General features: G+C 37.3%; 1 protein-coding gene across 1 annotated transcript in view; it reads right to left on the bottom strand.

The window, feature by feature from the left end:
* Positions 1-19048, bottom strand: part of LOC145991784 (nose resistant to fluoxetine protein 6-like) — a 32495-nt gene that overhangs the window by 545 nt on the left and 12902 nt on the right. Inside the window, exons 7-13 of the mRNA XM_083127835.1 lie at positions 18907-19026; positions 17589-17754; positions 13441-13520; positions 13080-13175; positions 4726-4855; positions 3964-4138; positions 1900-2042 (exon numbers count right to left, since the gene is read on the bottom strand). Of these exons, the coding sequence (XP_082983961.1) occupies positions 1900-2042; positions 3964-4138; positions 4726-4855; positions 13080-13175; positions 13441-13520; positions 17589-17754; positions 18907-19026 (910 nt within the window). The remainder of the gene's footprint in view (positions 1-1899; positions 2043-3963; positions 4139-4725; positions 4856-13079; positions 13176-13440; positions 13521-17588; positions 17755-18906; positions 19027-19048) is intronic.

Below are 19048 nucleotides of genomic sequence, written 5' to 3'. Positions count from 1 at the left end.
CTTCGTCTAACCCTGATGGCGCCATATATCTGTGCGGTGTACGCAGGTTCCTTACACAGATATGCTCGCTATCCATAGTCATGCCATAGTGCACGTAGTACACACTATTGCCATAGATGTCTCTGTCCGCGGCGTCCTCTCACGCAATTTTTCGGAACTTATTTCAGTTTGACGAGAAATTTGTTGTCTTCGAGACTCGGAATGCCTAAACAATGAATTATTCATTTATCGTCTTGGCTCATTCAAAACTGTACAAGATGTTGTTGTCTTATAAAATCTAAATAATTACAACCACTCTTTGGTTGTGAAGCGCACGTCATATTTTTCCAACTATGGACATAACTTTATTACGTTTATGATATCAAATAGGAAGATCAAAGTTTGTAAAAGTGCACTTCATGCTCAGTTTGGCTAATCGGAACCTGGACCTGCAGTTTAAAGCAGGATCCGGACCACTTTGACGTGAACATTTGCAAACTTCGTAATGATAACCACAGCATGTCTCACAATTATGTAAAATTCAATTAAAATTACATTCCAATTCTCCGATTCACCTAACAAAACCTAACCTAATTCTTTATCATAAGAAGACGTTGATCTTTTCTGTTGGTAATTGTTCCTGGATAGGCTTTTGTACACATCGTACTGAGCACTTCTACAACGAGGAAATACATAAATGAAACTCGGCTGTAGGTTTCCACCTGGGAATGATTATACTCTATCCCGGGAATCTCTGGAGCAGGCGAACGAAACCAATTCTCTGCGCAAGTAGGCTAATGACTCTAGAGGGATCAACCAATGAAAGCATGAGAGTGGAAGTGCTGCTGTTAGGAGCAGTGCGTACTACTTCTTTCCACCCACTGACTTTCTTCCCATCTCTATCATTATCCGCGGCCTTGCTCCACAGATTCCCGGGGCAAAGTACTAATGCAGTGCTGCTCCAGTTCAAAGCTACACCTCCCCCTTATTCCGACCGCCAAAACGTTGGGGTAAGTGATTGGTAGGGAGACAAATTTTTGGTAAATAAAAACTGAGGAGAGCGGTAAATAAAATGATAGATCAGCGGTATATACCAGCGGTGGAAAAAAAAAACAGACTAATCTTATCGCTGCTACAGCTAGCAAGTTCAATGAAACTGGAAGTTGAGTAGACATTCGGGGGAGCAAAGGAACGCAGCTTGACAGGGAGCGAAGTTTTCGAACTGAGATTATGTGCATGGGAAATCTCAATTTGCAGCGTCTTCCTGATGTGATCGAAGATAAAACGTTCTTCAGCTGCAAGTGGTAGGAAACTTTAGGCAAACGTTTCGTTCCAAATCGACAGTTTGCGCGCACAACCTCGATTGCCTGTTTTTGCGTGTTTTCTACTTAACTTGATGATATTTCACGGTTATTTCGCGAAAAAGCGTTCATTTCGTGGAAAAGCACACATTTCGCATTACTTCGCGAATAAAACTCATGCAAATTTCATCATTGGGGGTGTAGTTACGTCCATAATGTTCAAAATTGCATCTTTTTTTCACATTTCGCGATTTCGCGCATCGCGAAAATTCAATGGCCCTAGTGATTGGTCATCCTGCTGATACAAATTTTGGTGAGATTGTAAGAGCCGTTTGATCCTGTACTGTACTCAGTGGCGTGCCCAGGATTTTCAAAAGGGAGGGGTTATGTATACTTTTTCTTGGTAATTAGCCCTCATTTTGTCATATTTTCCTAACTTTGACGTTCTTTTTTTAGGAATACTGGGCCAAAGGGGGGGGGGGGGTTATAACCCCCACCAACCCCCCCTTGGGCACGCCACTGAACTGTATCTCGAAGGCCGGAAACAAACATTTAACGCAGGAAATTCAGTTCAGCATGCATACGTCTCCCCCTGTGCCGCCAGCACTTGTGCGCTTACCATCAGCTGCGAATAAAGGTGGAACGCTCCGTCGTTGGCCAGCATCGTATTCCTGATGATAAGCATGTGCAAGAGGTAGGCGCAGTACGTGAGTCTACCCAAGGGACGGAAACCTTTCCAGCTGAGGAGGCTGTTCACTGTACCTGAAACGGTGAGAAAGTTCATTACATCTGATCCAAAAAGGGTGACAATCGAAAAGTTGGCCTAAAATTGGTTGCACTGATGTGATGTGTATTTGTCATCTTAAGACAGAGGTTTTAAAGGAGAGACGAATGTGAAAGAAACGGTAGAGTGAGAGAAAAGCAGGACAATTAAAAGCTAGACAGAAAGAGAGAGAGAGAGAGAGAGAGAGAGAGAGAAAGAGAGAGGGAACAAAGGAGAGGAGACGTAAAGAAAGGAGAGGGAGTGTGTGTCGGTTATAAACAAGATGCAGAGAGTGAAGGAGAAATACAGAAACAAAAGATGGAAACAAAAATAAAGAACCAAGACGTGTAGGGTGTAAGGCTCTGGGTCGCCGCGAAATGTTCAAATATTTTCACTGAAGTTACACTTACTCCAATGTATGTGCTTATTTAGTACTTTTTATGTGTAAAATGTTTCTGAATTTGAAATATGTGTGTATTTTTTAACTTAAGGCAAGTAACCTAACCTCACCAAATAAGCGTTGCAAGTGCTAGATAGGCCTACATTCTGACCAGGACGCCGCGGACAAAATCTTGAAACACTAAAGGCGCCGTGAAACGAAAAAGTTTGGGAACCCCTGGTGTAAGGGATGATCTCGCAAAGGCACCCAAATGCCAAATGAGGATGAAAGATAACAAGATGAAATCGATGGAAAAAAATCACAAACACACATTTATGTCTCACGGAATATAATACTGACGGCGAGCCCAGACTGCCGGAGCCTCGTTAGTCTGCAAGAATGCAGTCCAAGGTGTACTAACAAGGGAGGTTATCTAAGTGTCCCCCTCCCATTTCCATGAAACTTGGCAGATGTATAAAGGGGCCGAAAGGAAGAAATACGTGTTTTTTGCTTCGGCTAAAAAACGGTTTTAGGGGGCAAAAACCCGCCTCAAATGTCAAGATGAGGACAAACTGAAGTGGGGATCTGACCCCTGTGTCCCCCTCCGATTTTCATGAAATTTGGCAGGTGTATAGAGGGGCCCTATGCCCCCTGTTTCTTCCTATGCCATATTTACGTGGTTTCGGGGTCAGATTCCCACTTCAATTTCTCCTCATCTTGACATTTGAGGGGGGGGGGGGTTGCCCCCTAAAACAGTTCTTTAGCTGAAACACAAGAACACGTATTTCTTCCTTTGGGCCCCTCTATACACCTGCCAAGTTTCATGGAAATCGAAGGGGGACACTTAGATAACCTCCCTTGTAAGTGGAAGTGAGGTTGGCATGTAAGGTCACCTCTAACATCTCACCTGCCATGTAAAGAGAAGAGAATAATAAATATAATGTGACAGAAATACAGATAAACCGACGTAAAGGAGGATAGAGAAACAGTGTAAGCAAGAGAGAGGAAAAGTAAAAGAGAGGGAGAAAGAAGGAAAGGAAAAGGATATAGAGAAGACAGGAGAAGAAAATTGTCTAGAAATTCAACGGAAAAATACAAAATATTTCATCAGCCGTTGAACCCACAAGACTTTCTCTGATGAGCAAATAATTTTTGAAGCATTAAAAATATCCTAAGAGAACTTAGAGGAAGCTAGGTTCTTATATCTGCCAAATTTTTCAGTAACGCTATTAAATATAGTATAAAAATAATCTGTCATGTAGCTACATTTATGCACAGAGAAGATAATATAAAACTACATTAAACCGAGAAAGAATTATGCAGCATATTGTGAAAATTGATCTAAAGGAAATGACACCAACCCACAAACATAGAACTTGGGCACTATCATGATTTAAAATATTATACACATCAAATGTATAGTGTGTTCCTAGTTATAATTTTTGAAAGTGAGTAACTTTTTTAAACACAATGCAAAGTATATTAAAAAAATATAGAATTTGAAAAGAGATGATTCTTGTCGTACAATCTCCAGTTCTTACCGCCAATCCCTGATGCGCAGGCGATGACCACCCATGCTATCTGAAGCGCCCAGACTGAGCGGCTGAGCGCCAGGAAAGCAGCGGAAGACAAGCGATCGAACGGTGCTTTGTAAGGCAGGAACACCAAGCCGTGCATCCCGAGCACGGACAGAATCCACAATATTGCCGCCAAAAACTGAAAAGCAACAAATAGGATTATTCTCCATCCACTGCAAAAACTAAGTTAATGTAAACAAAACCACGTGGCTTCTGATAAATAGTTCCTTTCCTATGTGTTAGTTCAGGTGTTATCTTCCTCATGAATACATTAGTCGTAGCTGTTCAGCTCATTATACAAGCTCCTACAATTTCAACATAGCGGCTACGCTGAATGGTATTAATCACGTGCAAGATTCCTGCCATTCGAACAGCCAAAGAGATAAAGCATTAAGAAGGTTTTGGTGTTGTTCATCTTGTCAACTGCCAAACGTGACAACCATGTGAATAGGTCTGAACATTTGAATAAGAATTTCCAAAATATAGAAGACTTTTTGCTTTTTCATTGTGAACATAATACAAGAAAAACACCAGATTTATCAAAACTATTTTTGATCACATCTAATTAAAATTATACAATAAACTACCCATTACTATCACGAAAATTAACATGAAGAAAAATTGTATATTGTATGCCCCAGGTCCAGCAGCCACCTAAAGCAGGCCCTGGCGAGTCCAATCATTGATCATTGTGTTAATTTGAACGTTAGAACGTGAAATCCATACCTTGTTGGTTCGAAACTGTCTCTTCGTTTTGAAAATCATCCAACCAGTGAAAATACCAATTATATAAGGTGGAATTCTTGTCCATGGTCTCCCGTAAATCAGATCAAAATTCAAAATGTGCGGAAGGTGGCTGAAAAAGAGCAGAAAATATGACTAAGACAACTAGAAACAAACAAGCTGGACATTCCGAGAAATTATAATAAATTCAATTATATTATCAACTGTTTTCTCATGTTGTGTGTGTGTGTGTGTGTGTGTGTGTGTGTGTGTGTGTGTGTGTGTGTGTGTGTGTGTGTGTGTATGTATACAATATACCGGGTGTTTCATAAATAATTGAGTAGTTACAAAAATTAATTGCAAGTAAACTATTGAAAAGTTCCAGAACGATCGAGGAACGCAAACAGTTTGTGCGTTTATGTTTAGTTAAGCTGAGAGTTCATATCCCTACCGCTAGGCGACACTTGAATCACCCACGTCAGTCACATTTCTTACAGTGTTTTGTGCAATGTTGTGAGTAGATAGTAAATGTGATTCCCACCGCAACCCTGATTTTTCGACCCCTCAGAAAATCGCACCGAAACCTCAAAAACTCACTTTCTCTCCACGTTTCGCGCCTCATTTATTGCGCTGACGATGTTTCACAGCTCAGAAAAGCCGGTACGAGAGAATTCACTTTCTCATCCTTGAAGTACAAATGCACCATATCGTAATTTTTTTCTAAGTCCGGACCAAATGTTTATATATCGCGAGCTTTGTAAACCTGTATACATTCCATCTTTCGTCTGGAGGGACAACGTAACCAACCATTCAATGATGATAATGTTTATGAATTTTGTTCGGAGGATTGAGAGAGTAAAAATTATCATGGAAGAGCCACCTTCTTCCTTCTTTTGAATATCCACTTTCCTCTGTTCATATTTTCCGTCCTTGATTTCTATTATGTTTCCCGCTCGTCAGAGTCAAGTGTTCTTTTTTTAGTTTTTTTTTTTTTTTTTTTTTTAGCACAGCTCTTTGTTTCCATTTTTTCTTTAAACGTACAAAATTCATGTTATCACGTCATGGAAATTCTTCTCCTTTTTTGCATTGCATAATTGAAGATTTTGAAATAACACAGGATGAAAATGCTATTGCCAAACTTACGAGAAGAATAAATTTGTAAGAATTCCCTTGTCAATATGAATACCATATTACTAACTTTGTTTTTTGTTATAATACGTGAAACCATATTACATTGAATATTAACTAATTAATTAATTCTCTACCTTTCTTGAACCTGAAAGTTCATGCTTGCAGTTCGATTTGTCCTTATCCTGAGCAAGATCTATTTATATATTTCTTAAATTTTTTTAGTTCCTTAGATATGAAACGAGGAGACAGAGAAAAGTAACACGAATTAAGCCTTCTTTTCATTTCCTCTTTAATATCATTTTCATTTGTTAGTATTACTCCCAAGTATTTTGGATTTGAAAAACTGGTTCAAACAAGTTGTTATCACTTGGTTTCGGCCTGTAAGCACATATCTTTAGATTTCACAATGCTAACTTCTAAAACATATCTCTTTAGCTGCTTTGAAAAAAAATAAAATATTTTAGCATTATTTTCAATTGTATTTATCACATTCCCCAGTAAGTCTACATCATCTGCATATGCTAAAACTACTTCGTTAGTTTCTTTTAGCTTCCTAGAAGCATATTCTAAGGCAAAATTAAAAGAGCAATGGAGATAATGCATCTTCTTTTTTTTTTAATCCATCATGAATTGTACATTGTGTCAGACATATTAACAAGTTTCTTCTCGACTAATTTATCTCTTTGGCATCTTTGACTTCAATCAAGTTAGGTTCTGCTGTGCGTATTTAATTTATTTCTGATTTATCTCCTACGTGAACTTTTAAAACGTCATTAAAGTAGTTCTTCCATCTATTTTAAAATAGTCGGCCATTTTATATCAAGTTTACTTTAGGTTGCCACCCCTTTCTCAATTCATTTGCACCTCTGATACTTTTTATTTCAATTTCGTTAATTTTACTTTTCAAGTAATCTTCTAAACATGCTGTTGTTCTTTAACCGCCTAAGTCTATTTTTTATTAGTGCCTCTCAGATGGCGCAGTAGTAGCGTCGTCGCCTTGTAATCAAAAGTATCTCGGGTTCGATCCCTGGTGGAGGCATGTAGTGGTTGGGATCCCACTTTAAACTACAGGTCCAGTCCCGATTAGCCTTACTATGCATAAAGTGGACTTAAATCAATCAATCTATTTTTCTATTTTAGGTTATGCGAACCATGGCTTACTTTTTCTTGATTTATACTTTATTTAACTGCTGATTCTATTTGCATTACGTACGTGTTCCCAATTCTTATTTACGCCTGTTTCATTTAAATCCTGCAAAATTAAAAAAAAAAAAATGTACAATTGTATAGGTTGAAGTTCATTATATGGAAATAAATTTCATTTTTTTTTAAATTCATTTTTTTTTTTTTTGCCAGGGATTGTATTTTTTTTATAGTGGCATGTGCTTTCATAACGAACTAACTAACTCTCTAGCCTTCTCAAACCCAAAAGGTTCATGGCTGCATCAACACAGGCCTTCCATCTGTCACTATCTTGAGAATAATCTATATACTCTTTTCCATCCCTACCAAAATTTTCCGTTAGCTGCATCCCAAATATTTGTCCTTCCATCTTCGTTTTTAGTTTTCCTACAGGTGTCTCTTACCATCAGGTCTCCCAACAAGAATCCTGTAAACTCCTTTTTTTTCCCTCTCCCATTCATGCCACACATGGCCTGTCCACCTAAGTCTTCTTGATTTAATTAATCTAATAATATCTGGACATGAATATAAATTTATGTAGTTCTAAATTATGTAACCTTCTCCACTCACCTATCTTCTCACCCCTTTTAGATCCAAATATTTTTTCTAACGATCTTATTTTCAAATACTCTCAAATTTATGTTCCTCTTTCAATATGACAGACCAAGTTTCACATCCATATAATACTACAGGCAAAAAATTACTGTTTTGTATATTTTAACTATAAGTTTCTTAGAGAGAAGTAACATACATTTCCTAAATTTTAAGCCTACTTTTTTATTTTATATCCTTTTTAATATAATTTTCATTTGTTAATATTACTCCTAAGTATTTGAATTTTTTAAACTGGTTCAAATAAGTTATCATGTGCTAACCACTGAACCGGAAATCAACAGCGTTGAGGCAGGGGTCCCAGGTTTAAATCCTGGCCTGGGCATGGGTGTTATTTTTGTGGTGTCCCTTCATTAATTTCATCATCATCACATACTCATCTTCGCGTTTTAGCCAAAAGTGGCGGAAATAAGTAAAATAAACAAAATCAATTAATTGGTGCTAACCACTACGTCACGAGGTTGAAAAACAGAAAAAAAATACAAGGAAAGAAAGGGACAAGAGAATTACAAATAAAAAGGTAGCGGAAGGGGAAATAGGCAATTTATCTTATTTTAATTAGAATGGAGCCCGTCTGATATTCATGCTATAAGATTGGAGGCATTTTTTTTAAAAAAAAAATTATGATTGTTGATAGGGATGGAACACTCCAACTATGGACTTATCAACACACATTGTAGTAGTCAATGCATTCCTATATCCTGGTTCATTATTTTCTGCTCGGGGCAGCTGTGAAGTAGAAATGAAACGGAGCATAGCATTTCCTAACAGTTCAGTGATGGACTCACAATCAGATTTACAATATAAAAAGGCAGCATATGTGTTCTCCTGGATGGTTTTTTTGATTAAACTGTTGTTTTAAGTTCACTTTATGTACAGAAAGGCTAATCGGGACTACAATTTAAAGTAGGATCCGAACAAATAAGTGCCTCCACCGGGTATCGAACCCAGGACCCCCTTGATTACAAGGCGATCGGGGATGCCCTCTCATGAACGGGTGTTTGAATCATGGACAATAAAAAAGCATCAGACCAAAAAAATCGTTGCCTTCGAAATGGTGGTGCTGGTTGCGAATGCTACGAATCTATTAGACGTTTGAAAAAACTGACGAACGATTTGAAATAAATTGTGTATTCAAGAAAGGTTCTAGACAGTTTGCTGTCATCAGATTTTACAATACTTTGAGCATGTAGCACGTCGTTTTGAAACTTGGTCCTGGGAAATCCCATTCTCCAAGAAAATAGAAGAAGAATAAAATATCCAGAGTTTATTTACCAATTAGATGGATGGATCAAATTGAACATTTTATATGGACTCACATTTCCTTACGAGAAATTTAATTTTGAGAAATGAAGAGGACGAATTGAACGTAATTTTAGTTGTACAGAATGTTTACGAGAGATTGAGTATCTATATATTTCCGCAGATGCAACGACAATCTGGATACAGCAATCCGCGACCATTATTAAGAGCTGTTGTTGGATGACATCACCGCAGAAACAGATGGAACTGGTGAATAAAAAAAAAGCAGTTGTTTTGATGCAGCCATATCACTGCAAGAATCCTATATCCTTTCTTCCGCGTTACAGCATTATTGCTTCTAAGAGTATAGAACTTCATTCACAGCCGCATATAAAAGCCATCATCTCAGAAACACCTCACGATATAGAAACATGGACGGCACATGTTTTTAGAAAGTTACATTACTGGAGCATGCATACTTGAAAGTACGTTTTTTGACACTCACCTTTCAGAGCCTTTTTTTTCCGCTCTTTTAGTTCGTCATTGCAATAAAACAGCCGCGAAACGTAAAAAGAAAGTTAGTATTAGGTCGTAGTAGATTACACTCAGGACCCATTGACAGACGATCTCTGCCTTACAGGAAAACATCGTAAGGGGAGACAGCCTTGTAGGAAAATGTCGTAAGTCATTTCAAAAATAGGTCAAAGAATTGCGCCAAAACGAAGCATCCCACCTGTCGGGTTTAGTGCGTCGGTCGAGTCTCGGTGCCCTCTCTCCTCCCATACCAAAATAAACATAGGTCGTCATGGAAGCAATTTTTTCATCAATCGAAAATTTTCCAAGTCCACAGCGTTAAAAAAAATCTTAAATTTCAAATTATCTCGAAAATAGTAAGAGTTATCGAAAAAATATATCGAAAAACACCCCCATCCCGGTAGCGAAGCTACCCCCCCTGTCGATTTTGGAGGTGTAGAATACGTGTACCAAGTTTTGGTGGTCCTGAGGTCAAGAGGTAAGAAGTTAGCCCACCCTCCAAAATTTTGATCACTCGTAACTTTTGAACAAATAATCGTAGAAAGATCGGGTTTAGTGCGTTGGTCGAGTCTCGGTGTCCTCTGTCCACCCATACCAAAATGAACATAGGTTGTCATGGAACCAAATTTGACCCCCATCTGTCGAAAATTTTCCAAGTCCAGCGTTAAATTGCAAAATGTCTCGAAAACCGTAAGAGATAGCGCGAATATCCTTCCCGTTGACCCTCTTGTCGAGTTTGGTGATGCAGAGTACGTGTACTAAGTTTTCGGAGGTTCTTGGAGGTCAAGGGTGGGTCAATTGCCAAAAAATGTTTTTGATCACTCGTAACTTTCGAAAAAAATAATCATAGAGAGCTGGGATTTCTTGCGTTAGCATCGTCTCGGTATCCTCTGTCCTCTCATAACAAAATTGGCGTAGGTTGTCATGGAACCAAAAAAAATGTTCCGAAAATTTTCCAAGTCCTGTGCTAAAAAATCTTAAATTTGCAAATATCTCGAAAATGGTAAGAGTTATCGAAAAAATATATCGACCCCCCTGTCGATTTTGGAGGTGGAGAATACGTGTACCAAGTTTTGGTGGTACTGAGGTCAAGAGGTAAGAAGTTAGCCCACCCTCCAAAATTTTGATCACTCGTAACTTTTGAACAAATAATCGTAGAAAGATCGGGTTTAGCGCGTTGGTCGAGTCTCGGTGTCCTCTGTCCACCCATACCAAAATAAACATAGGTCGTCATGGAACCAATTTTTTTCATCAATCAAAAATTTTCTAAGTCCACAGCGTTTAAAAAAAAATCTTAAATTGCAAATATCTCGAATTTTTGACAAACAGAGGTGTCCCATAGGATCTTTGAGAAAAACAAACACGTGAAACTCTATAGAGGTGTGGTTATCTACAACCGCAGCCGTTAGAACCTTTACTTTTTTTTTTGGTTGGGCACCACGCACCCTGGCGAGGTTATAGGGGCCAGGGATCCTAAAAAACAACAATTATTTATTTGTTTGTTTGTTTGCGTCACAATACGGAAAAATAATGAGAGGCACGCACGCGCATATGTGTGTGTGTGGCAGAAATATCACATCGTTTTCGCGAGAGGTTTACAAAGCTCGCGATATATAAACATTTGGTCCGGACTTAGGAAAAAATTACGATAAGGTACATTCGTACTTCAAGGATGAGAAAGTGAATTCTCTCGTACCGGCTTTTCTGAGCTGTGAAACATCGTCAGCGCAATAAATGAGGCGCGAAACGTGGAGAGAAAGTGAGTTTTTGAGGTTTCGGTGCGATTTTCTGAGGGGTCGAAAAATCAGGGTTGCGGTGGGAATCACATTTACTATCTACTGTTGTGGTCCCCAAATTCACCAGACCTTACACCGTGTGACTTCTTTTTGTGGGGTTTCACGAAAGACTGGGTATTCGTCTCACCGATGCCGTGTGATATCGCAGGGAGCGTATCATCGCAGCGATAGACACCATCGACAGAACCATCTTGATTCGAGTGTGGCAAGAAGTAGACTATCGTTTCGATGGGTGTCGTGTCACCCGTGGTGCATACTTGTTGGTGTTTGAGTTTCTCGTTCGTTCTGAACGGATTTCATTAACGTAAGTTCAATACTTTACTTGCAATAAATGTTTGTAACTCCTCAATTATTTATGAAACACCCAATATATACACACACACGTGTACTTCTTGTACGTATTTCCGTCGATAGATATCGTATGTTTTAAATTGATACTTCGTAGAACAAGAAAGTCAAAGTATCTTTATGCTCAGATAGGTTAATTGATAGTGAACAGTTTAAAGTGGGATTTGAATCACTGTGCAATATGTCGAACTTGGCATCCCTTGATTACAAGAAAACGTGACCACTAGGCCATTGGAGAGGTCCTCGATAGAACGAAGCATGTAACTAAAAATAGATACATGTAATAGTGAAGAATACTACCGAAAAACATGTCTTTCATCTTAAAGTGTTTAACTCCGAGGCTGGTTTGCTCAAGCTCATTTTTTCATACAAAATTATACTTCCCCTCAAGCATTATTTCTCCCTTCTTTCTGCTTTGTTCCTTCGTTTCCAGAGCTTTCGTGTTTAATGGAACTTAGTTACATCATACTCTTCTTACTTCGTTGAATTTCTACATTTGTTTCTTCATCTGCTAATACCCTCTTTTCTATGTAACTAGAAATTCACATTTTGAACAATTTATTTGATATTATCCATCCTAGGCCTGCCATTGTGGTTTTGTTATACCTTCATATCTCAGGAAATGACCTGCCATCATGCATCTTCTCAGGAGGATCAATTTCTACAAGCTCTCTTGCTAATGTGCACGTCTCTGTTACTCCGTCTATTCATTTAATTTTTAACATTCTCCTGTAGTACCATAAGTCACAGATCTAAAAAGTCTTCTTTTCAGATTCAGCCACTGCCTCTGTTTTGCATCCACACAATGCTCTTCTCCAGACAAATGCCTTTAGGAACCTCTTCCTCACAGTAAAATCTATGATCCTGAAGGTTAATATTTTTTTCTGGTTTAACCCTTTCCATTGCCTGTTCTGTCAGTGGTTTATTTAGAATTTTCCATGTGGGGTTGTGTAAGATCGTATTTAGGGGGTGTAAGGATAAATTTAGACCCAAAATGATCATAAATTGGGCGTTTGTGAAATATTTTAGGGTTGTTGGGATTAATCACTATGTGGTGTGTTGGTGAACTCTTTCCTGCATCTTACATAATTAGTTATTGTACTCCCAAGATACGAAAATCCCTTCCCTTCATTGATTTTATTCTACCCTATAATTTTGTTTGTTCTTAAAAGATGAAATTTTCTGCTGCATACCATTATCTTTGTTGAATGCTCGTTGGGCGAGAATTAAGATGCAATAGCTTCTAGTTATACGAATTTCTTTAATGAAAAAATAAATTTAAGTATGTGAGTCAAAAACCACTCCCTGGGCTCTACCGTATACTCACATTGCAGCAGTGGCGGCGACTAGGTCCCAAAACAGGGGGGGAAGGTGCCAAAACTAGGGGGGGCAAATAGAGTATATTTCCCTTTGTAGATAAAGTTGAGCATAGTGCGGGGCAAAAGTAGCGAAAATTGGGGAGGTAACTTCTCCCCCATAATCGTCGCCACTGTGTGAGAGGAATGTGCTCACCGGACTGGGGCCTTCTCCGAAAAAGCAACGAACGCAGTCCAGCTCCAAGATCCCAATAGCATCAGCACCAATGCAGATGTTGCGGTCTTCATATGCCTGCAAGAGATCAAGTTCTGTTGTTATTATCTAATTTTGTCTTGGCATTATAGTAAATTGCACTTTTGGTACGTACCAGTATTAAAGATTTTATACAACTTATTGTATGCTGGTAGTTATATTTCACTGCACTACATACACCACTCTCTAGTGTGGTATTTTAAATTGGATTAATTTTACAATATTATCAAAATAGCCATACATTCAAATTATATATATTCAAATTATCAATAGCAACAGGTCTGGCAATCATGACACATCTTACCTAAGAGATAGCATCACAAGAAATGTTCCAATGATGTAAAACTGAAAATCATTGGCCAAGAACCAGCTCCATTTCATGCACTGCGAAAAAATAGCAAATTATTTAAATGTTTAACAAGATTCACATAACATAAACATAAAAGATGCATATATTATAAACACCAGATCATCATGTAAGGGGGGGGGGGGGTTGGAATGAAGGTATACTGCCACTCGAGAAAATCCACTCAAAGTATTCCCCCCATCTGTCTCATTGCCATCACATTAAGCCATAGGAACATCTTGTTATTTAGTCCAAATTCTTTAGCAAATATCCTTACGCCTAATAATTTTCATCACAAGCCCTGATAAACAGGAATTCCAAACTTATTCTGTGATGATATAATACTAATGGGGCATTTCATTGTCACGGGTAGGACATGCGGACTACATTTTTAATATTGAAGTAACTATTCTACTGGTAGTTAAACAACATTTTTCTTAGTTTCTGTCTCTGTGCAATGAATTATGAAACTTAACACTCTTGAATAAACATAACTTCCCTTAAAATATACTTTCCCGGATTTGTAGCTCTAAGTGAACAATTTTGTGTCACGGCCGGGACAGGGGAAATACTGCCTCCTCACTTAATAAGAAGTATATTTTAATTTCTGTGAATTGTCAAATGATGAAGAATAAATTATTTAAGACAAAGGGAGAAGGTAATTGATCTTTGAATATTCTAGTGGACTTGGGGGTGGGAGATGTAACAGTTAAAGGAGAAATTAGTTGTTTTTTGGTGTTACGGGTGGGACACAATAGAAAGCACAGCGAAATCAAAAAGTTAAAAGAAACGAATAAAATGTAAAATACCTTCTACTTTCTAACTTAATTATGTATAATACTTGAATTTTTATCCAACAAACAATTTTAGTTTGTTCATCCACAAGATATGATAAAATTACAGCAACATTTATAATTTTAAAAATTGAGGTTCAGGGTCACTTTCACGTGGAATGTCCCTAATGGAAATTATAAATTAAACATAAAAAGATATAAAATTTAGCAAAACAGTTTCATTAATATGCCTCTTCTCCTCGTGGACGATGGGGACATTTAATGTTTGACTTTTAGATATATATATGTCTGTCAGTACCAAGTATAGAACAGTATGCAATAACAATTTTGTAATTTATTATAACCTTGTGGAAACACTGGAAATATTGCAGCATCGATGCAATAAGAGGGAATATCTACAGTTGCCTTTTAATTCCACCCTCAATACTTAGTGGTTGAGAATCCAACAGAGCTGTAATTATATTATAATTCAGATTTTCAGACATTTTGAAAAAAATGTACAATAAGCATATGACATAAAACACAGGATAAAGATCTAACCAAGGAACTGAGCGAAGTAAAAATCTTTATTTACTAGAGCTGTGTTCCACAATAGTAGATTGTGTTTAAATCTACTATTTAGAAAATGTTTAATATATTACTTAAATTTTATGAATGTTAAGTGAGTTTTTGACTTTGACATGGTTTCTAATTTCCTTGCTTCATTCTTCCCTTTATTCCTCTCGTATTTTCCTTCTATCCCTTTTTTTAAATTTCGTTTCATCTCTTGTCTTGTATTATCATTTTTTACATTTTCACTTTCTTCATTTTTCATTATTCCCTCTCTCGTTCTTAATTATTTATTATTTAATTTATGTATCCCCTCTAATCGAGTTAAACTCCAATTGCAGTATTGTACATATGGTAATATAAATACATAACAATTACAAAATTGCTATAGAACAGAAAATGAACGAAAGAATGAAAAACGAATATAAAACTGTATTCAAATTACAAAGTATAGGGAGGGGTACCGTCCAAAATATTCCAGATAAATAAAATACTAGCGGAAGCATATTTTACAAACTTTAATACAGTACAGGAATTGTAGCTTTTCTGGTGACGTGATCGAAATAAGTGCTCTCGGGTTATCAGCCAGGTGAACTTGATGTTAAAGTTTCGAGCGCATACATTGCTCTCATCATCAGGGTATGTTGAATTGGAGACCAGTATAAAGTTATATATGTGAGCGTGAAGGGGCGGAGCTTAGGTTCTGTCCTGTGATTATCTCGTTCTGGATCCCAGAAAATCAAAGGACAGAACCTAAGCTCCGCCTCTTCACACTCACATATATAACTTTGTACTGGTCTCCAATTTAACATACCCTGATGAGAGCAATGTATGCGCTCGAAACGTTGGACGCTAACATCGACTTAACCTGGCTGAATACCTGAGAACGCTTGCTTTAATACAGTATACTTTAGATGTTTTACTGAACACAAACTGCTTAAATGGCATTGCAAAATCCAATTCTCCGACGTTTCTATTTCATGATATTCAACACATAATCTTAAAATAGGCGAAATCTTCTGTAGGTGGGAATTTGCCGTAATAAAAAAAGTTCCTGAACCGTAACCCTATCCTTTTTTTTTTATGGAAATGTAATGTTTGGAGGATGTTTGGGATGTCGACTAGTCTGTTAACTAAATTACATAAAAATAATTGTCGAAATGCTTCCATACTTGTTTTCATTTTGAATTCACTTAGTGGTAATTTGTATAATATCTTATACTGACAGGATGATATTTTGTATTTTTTGTAATACAGAGAGCGAAACAACTTATTCTGTATTCCTTCAACCCTTTTACTACTACATTTGGGTAAGGTGACCAAACTACATCTAATCCGCATGTTCTAATTTGGTTCAAACAAAGCAGTTAAATAGGCTTGTCAATGCTCTTACACTCCGCATATCGTGTAAATTTCTAATTAAGAAACCTAAAATTCTTTAAGCATTGTTGCAAATCTGGTGAATATGTGTTCCAAATGATAGCGATTCATTCTTTGTAATACATGGTTATTTATTGAATATTTTTCTCTTCTATACCTACTTTTGCTTTCATTTTCCCTTGTTGCTTCTTTCACTTCTTTCTCTTTTTTCTTCTTATATCTTGTATCAGTTCCTCCACGAAACAGCTGAAGGTTATTTTCCACAATGGTTAAGATTTACAAAACTGCACACGACATAAGCTTTAGCCGCAGACGTAAGCAGGCCGCATTTTTTCATGTTCGCAGCTTATTCGTTGCCATTTTGAAGGCTCTTGGTTGTCAGGAGAGGAAATGTATTCTAGCTACGCATCAAAAGTGTCAACTTAAAATATTAAATAATATTGCATTTAGACACCCTTCTAACTTGTTTCCGTAACATAAGATATTTTGAAATTTCTTTATAATCATTTCTAAAGTCAAAAGTGAACCTCAACATAGAGCTATATTTTCAAACAACACAAAAATATCGAACTTTCCATCTGCCCTAAGTTTACGCCATACTCGTTGTTCTTTGCTCTTCAGATTAAGTATTCACTATAATATTATAAATAATATATTAGCAATTTTGTAATCGAGGAACGAATAGTTACTTGTGTTTAATTTTTAAATTTCTGCTTCTATGCACGATGAAGTGATAGAATAGATGATGGGGCGATCACCATGATATATTTTCCATGGATTAGAACGCCAGGCTTCGTAAAACGTTACGCTTACCACTTGGCCAAAGAGATCTTTAAAATTGCCTTGAGATTTCTCTTTGCAATAACAGGGCATCCCGATGGCGAAGTGGTGTTACTTATTATATATATTTCACAATGGCGAGAGCAGTTACAGAAACAATTCAGTATCTTCTTGCAAGAACAATACGAAAAAATTCCTCTCCAAGCAAGGAAGAAATGGTATGCAAATTTCTTATTAGTGCTTTATACTTAATTTAGGTCAAACAAAAATGTAAAGCTTAACCAGATAGAAATACAAATTGTAATATCAGTAATACACTTATATCAACAACAATGTAATTCCATAAATTGTATATCAGAATGAGACAATAAAAAAATGGTGGCGTCGTCGCCTTGTAATCAAGGGGTCCCGGGTTCGATACCCGGTTGAGGCACATAGTGGTTCGGATCCCACTCTAAATTGTAGGTCCAGTTCCGATTAGCCTTACTGTGTATAAAGTGGACTTAAAGCACCAAATCAATTAATCTTTATAATAACTATTCTCATTGTTCCAATCTATAATGATGAATTTACAATCCCATTGATATTAATGAAAATACTCACCATTTCTTTTTCTGGGAACCAAGTGTTGATATAGAGCAAATTCCTCCACATGAATTTTTCACAGATTTCATGGTCGCTCTGGTAAGTCTCATGAAATGACTGGATGTAATGTGTGGCGCTGCTAACCTTGGTTATAAGAAGCATCAAGAAGTAAGGAGGTGATAGCCTGAAATCCAAAGAAACATATGTTTGCTAAAAGGCCTTTTACATGAAATTTCGGGTATTTTGTTTCTTTGGCTGCAACTCCTATACCTAACCCGATAAATGGGGGAGATTAGAAAACTGCATACTAGTTATTAGAAATTCAAAATCTGTCCTACAAATGCAAGTTCGTGGTATTGAATACGATCAGTGGCGGATTTAAAGTAGGGTAAATTGCAGAGTTATTCTTTGTTCAGCGTACAAAAATGTAGCCTAGACTGATTTGAGCAGAATTTCAGTCCCTCTCAAAGCAAAAATTAATGGAAGGTAGAAAACCAATCCTCCGTCACACACATACACACGCCGTTTAAACTATGCCTTCTATATATTCTAGAACAATTATTACAAAATTGTGACCGTACATTAGTGTAAATATAGTTCTCTACAACCAAGGTAAAGTGAAAGTAGGTTTTTAGTTTAAATGCAGAATGTAATTGGGTTCTAGCCTTTCATGGTTGCAGAAAGAATTTGATTTCATCTAAGTGACCCTAAATGTTATCGAAGCCTCCAAATTAGCGACTTGTTCCTCTCTACCATGCCTCCTAAATCACGCACTTTATCCCAAATATGATATCGCAAAGTTCTAGCTCAAGTCATACATGGTGCAACAGGAGGGTCGTTCCATAAGTGGCATATAAAATGTAAGTGTCCCTAGAAAAAAATCGCGTCTCCCCCATTCACTTTTTCTGGCGCCGTCACTTGTTTTGCAAATTCATTTTATGAATACAGATAAATCGAGTTTGTATTTTCGGTTATTTTATATTGCCTTCTGACTCACTTAGTTAATCGCGACGATGAATGGTGATATAGGCGAAAAACAATGGAACGTTCATGTCTTAATCGATTCCAACCCAAGACTCGTAGTGCGATTCTCTATCACCCCACCATCGAGACTGACATTTAAACATCGAACTTGACCTCTTCATAACGAACGCCACGTTGTAATGGCTCTTTTTTTTTTTTCAATAATGAAGCGAGTTTCAAGGATCAGATAATGATTAAGTTATTTATTATGTAAAACTCATAATATTTGGTAATTATTTTCGAAGTTATTAACGAAATCTTCTGTTTTAAGCATAATAAAACTCAAGTTTTAAGGTGTTGATTAGATACTTACCTCCAGTACCTCTTGACAACCAGAGTGAGAAAATTTCTTAGAAAGGATACAGCTCCCGCGTTCTTGGCCTCATCTTTGTCTGGTCTTCTCGAGTGGAATGTCAGAGACACAAGCAGTCCACTGGAAGAAAGCGTAAATACCG

Source organism: Lepisma saccharinum, chromosome 8 (assembly GCF_977018435.1).
Source record: "Lepisma saccharinum chromosome 8, izLepSacc3.1, whole genome shotgun sequence".
Lineage (NCBI taxonomy): Eukaryota > Metazoa > Arthropoda > Insecta > Zygentoma > Lepismatidae > Lepisma > Lepisma saccharinum.
Note: the sequence above shows the minus strand (reverse complement) of the source record. Positions and strands in the feature narration are given on the sequence as shown.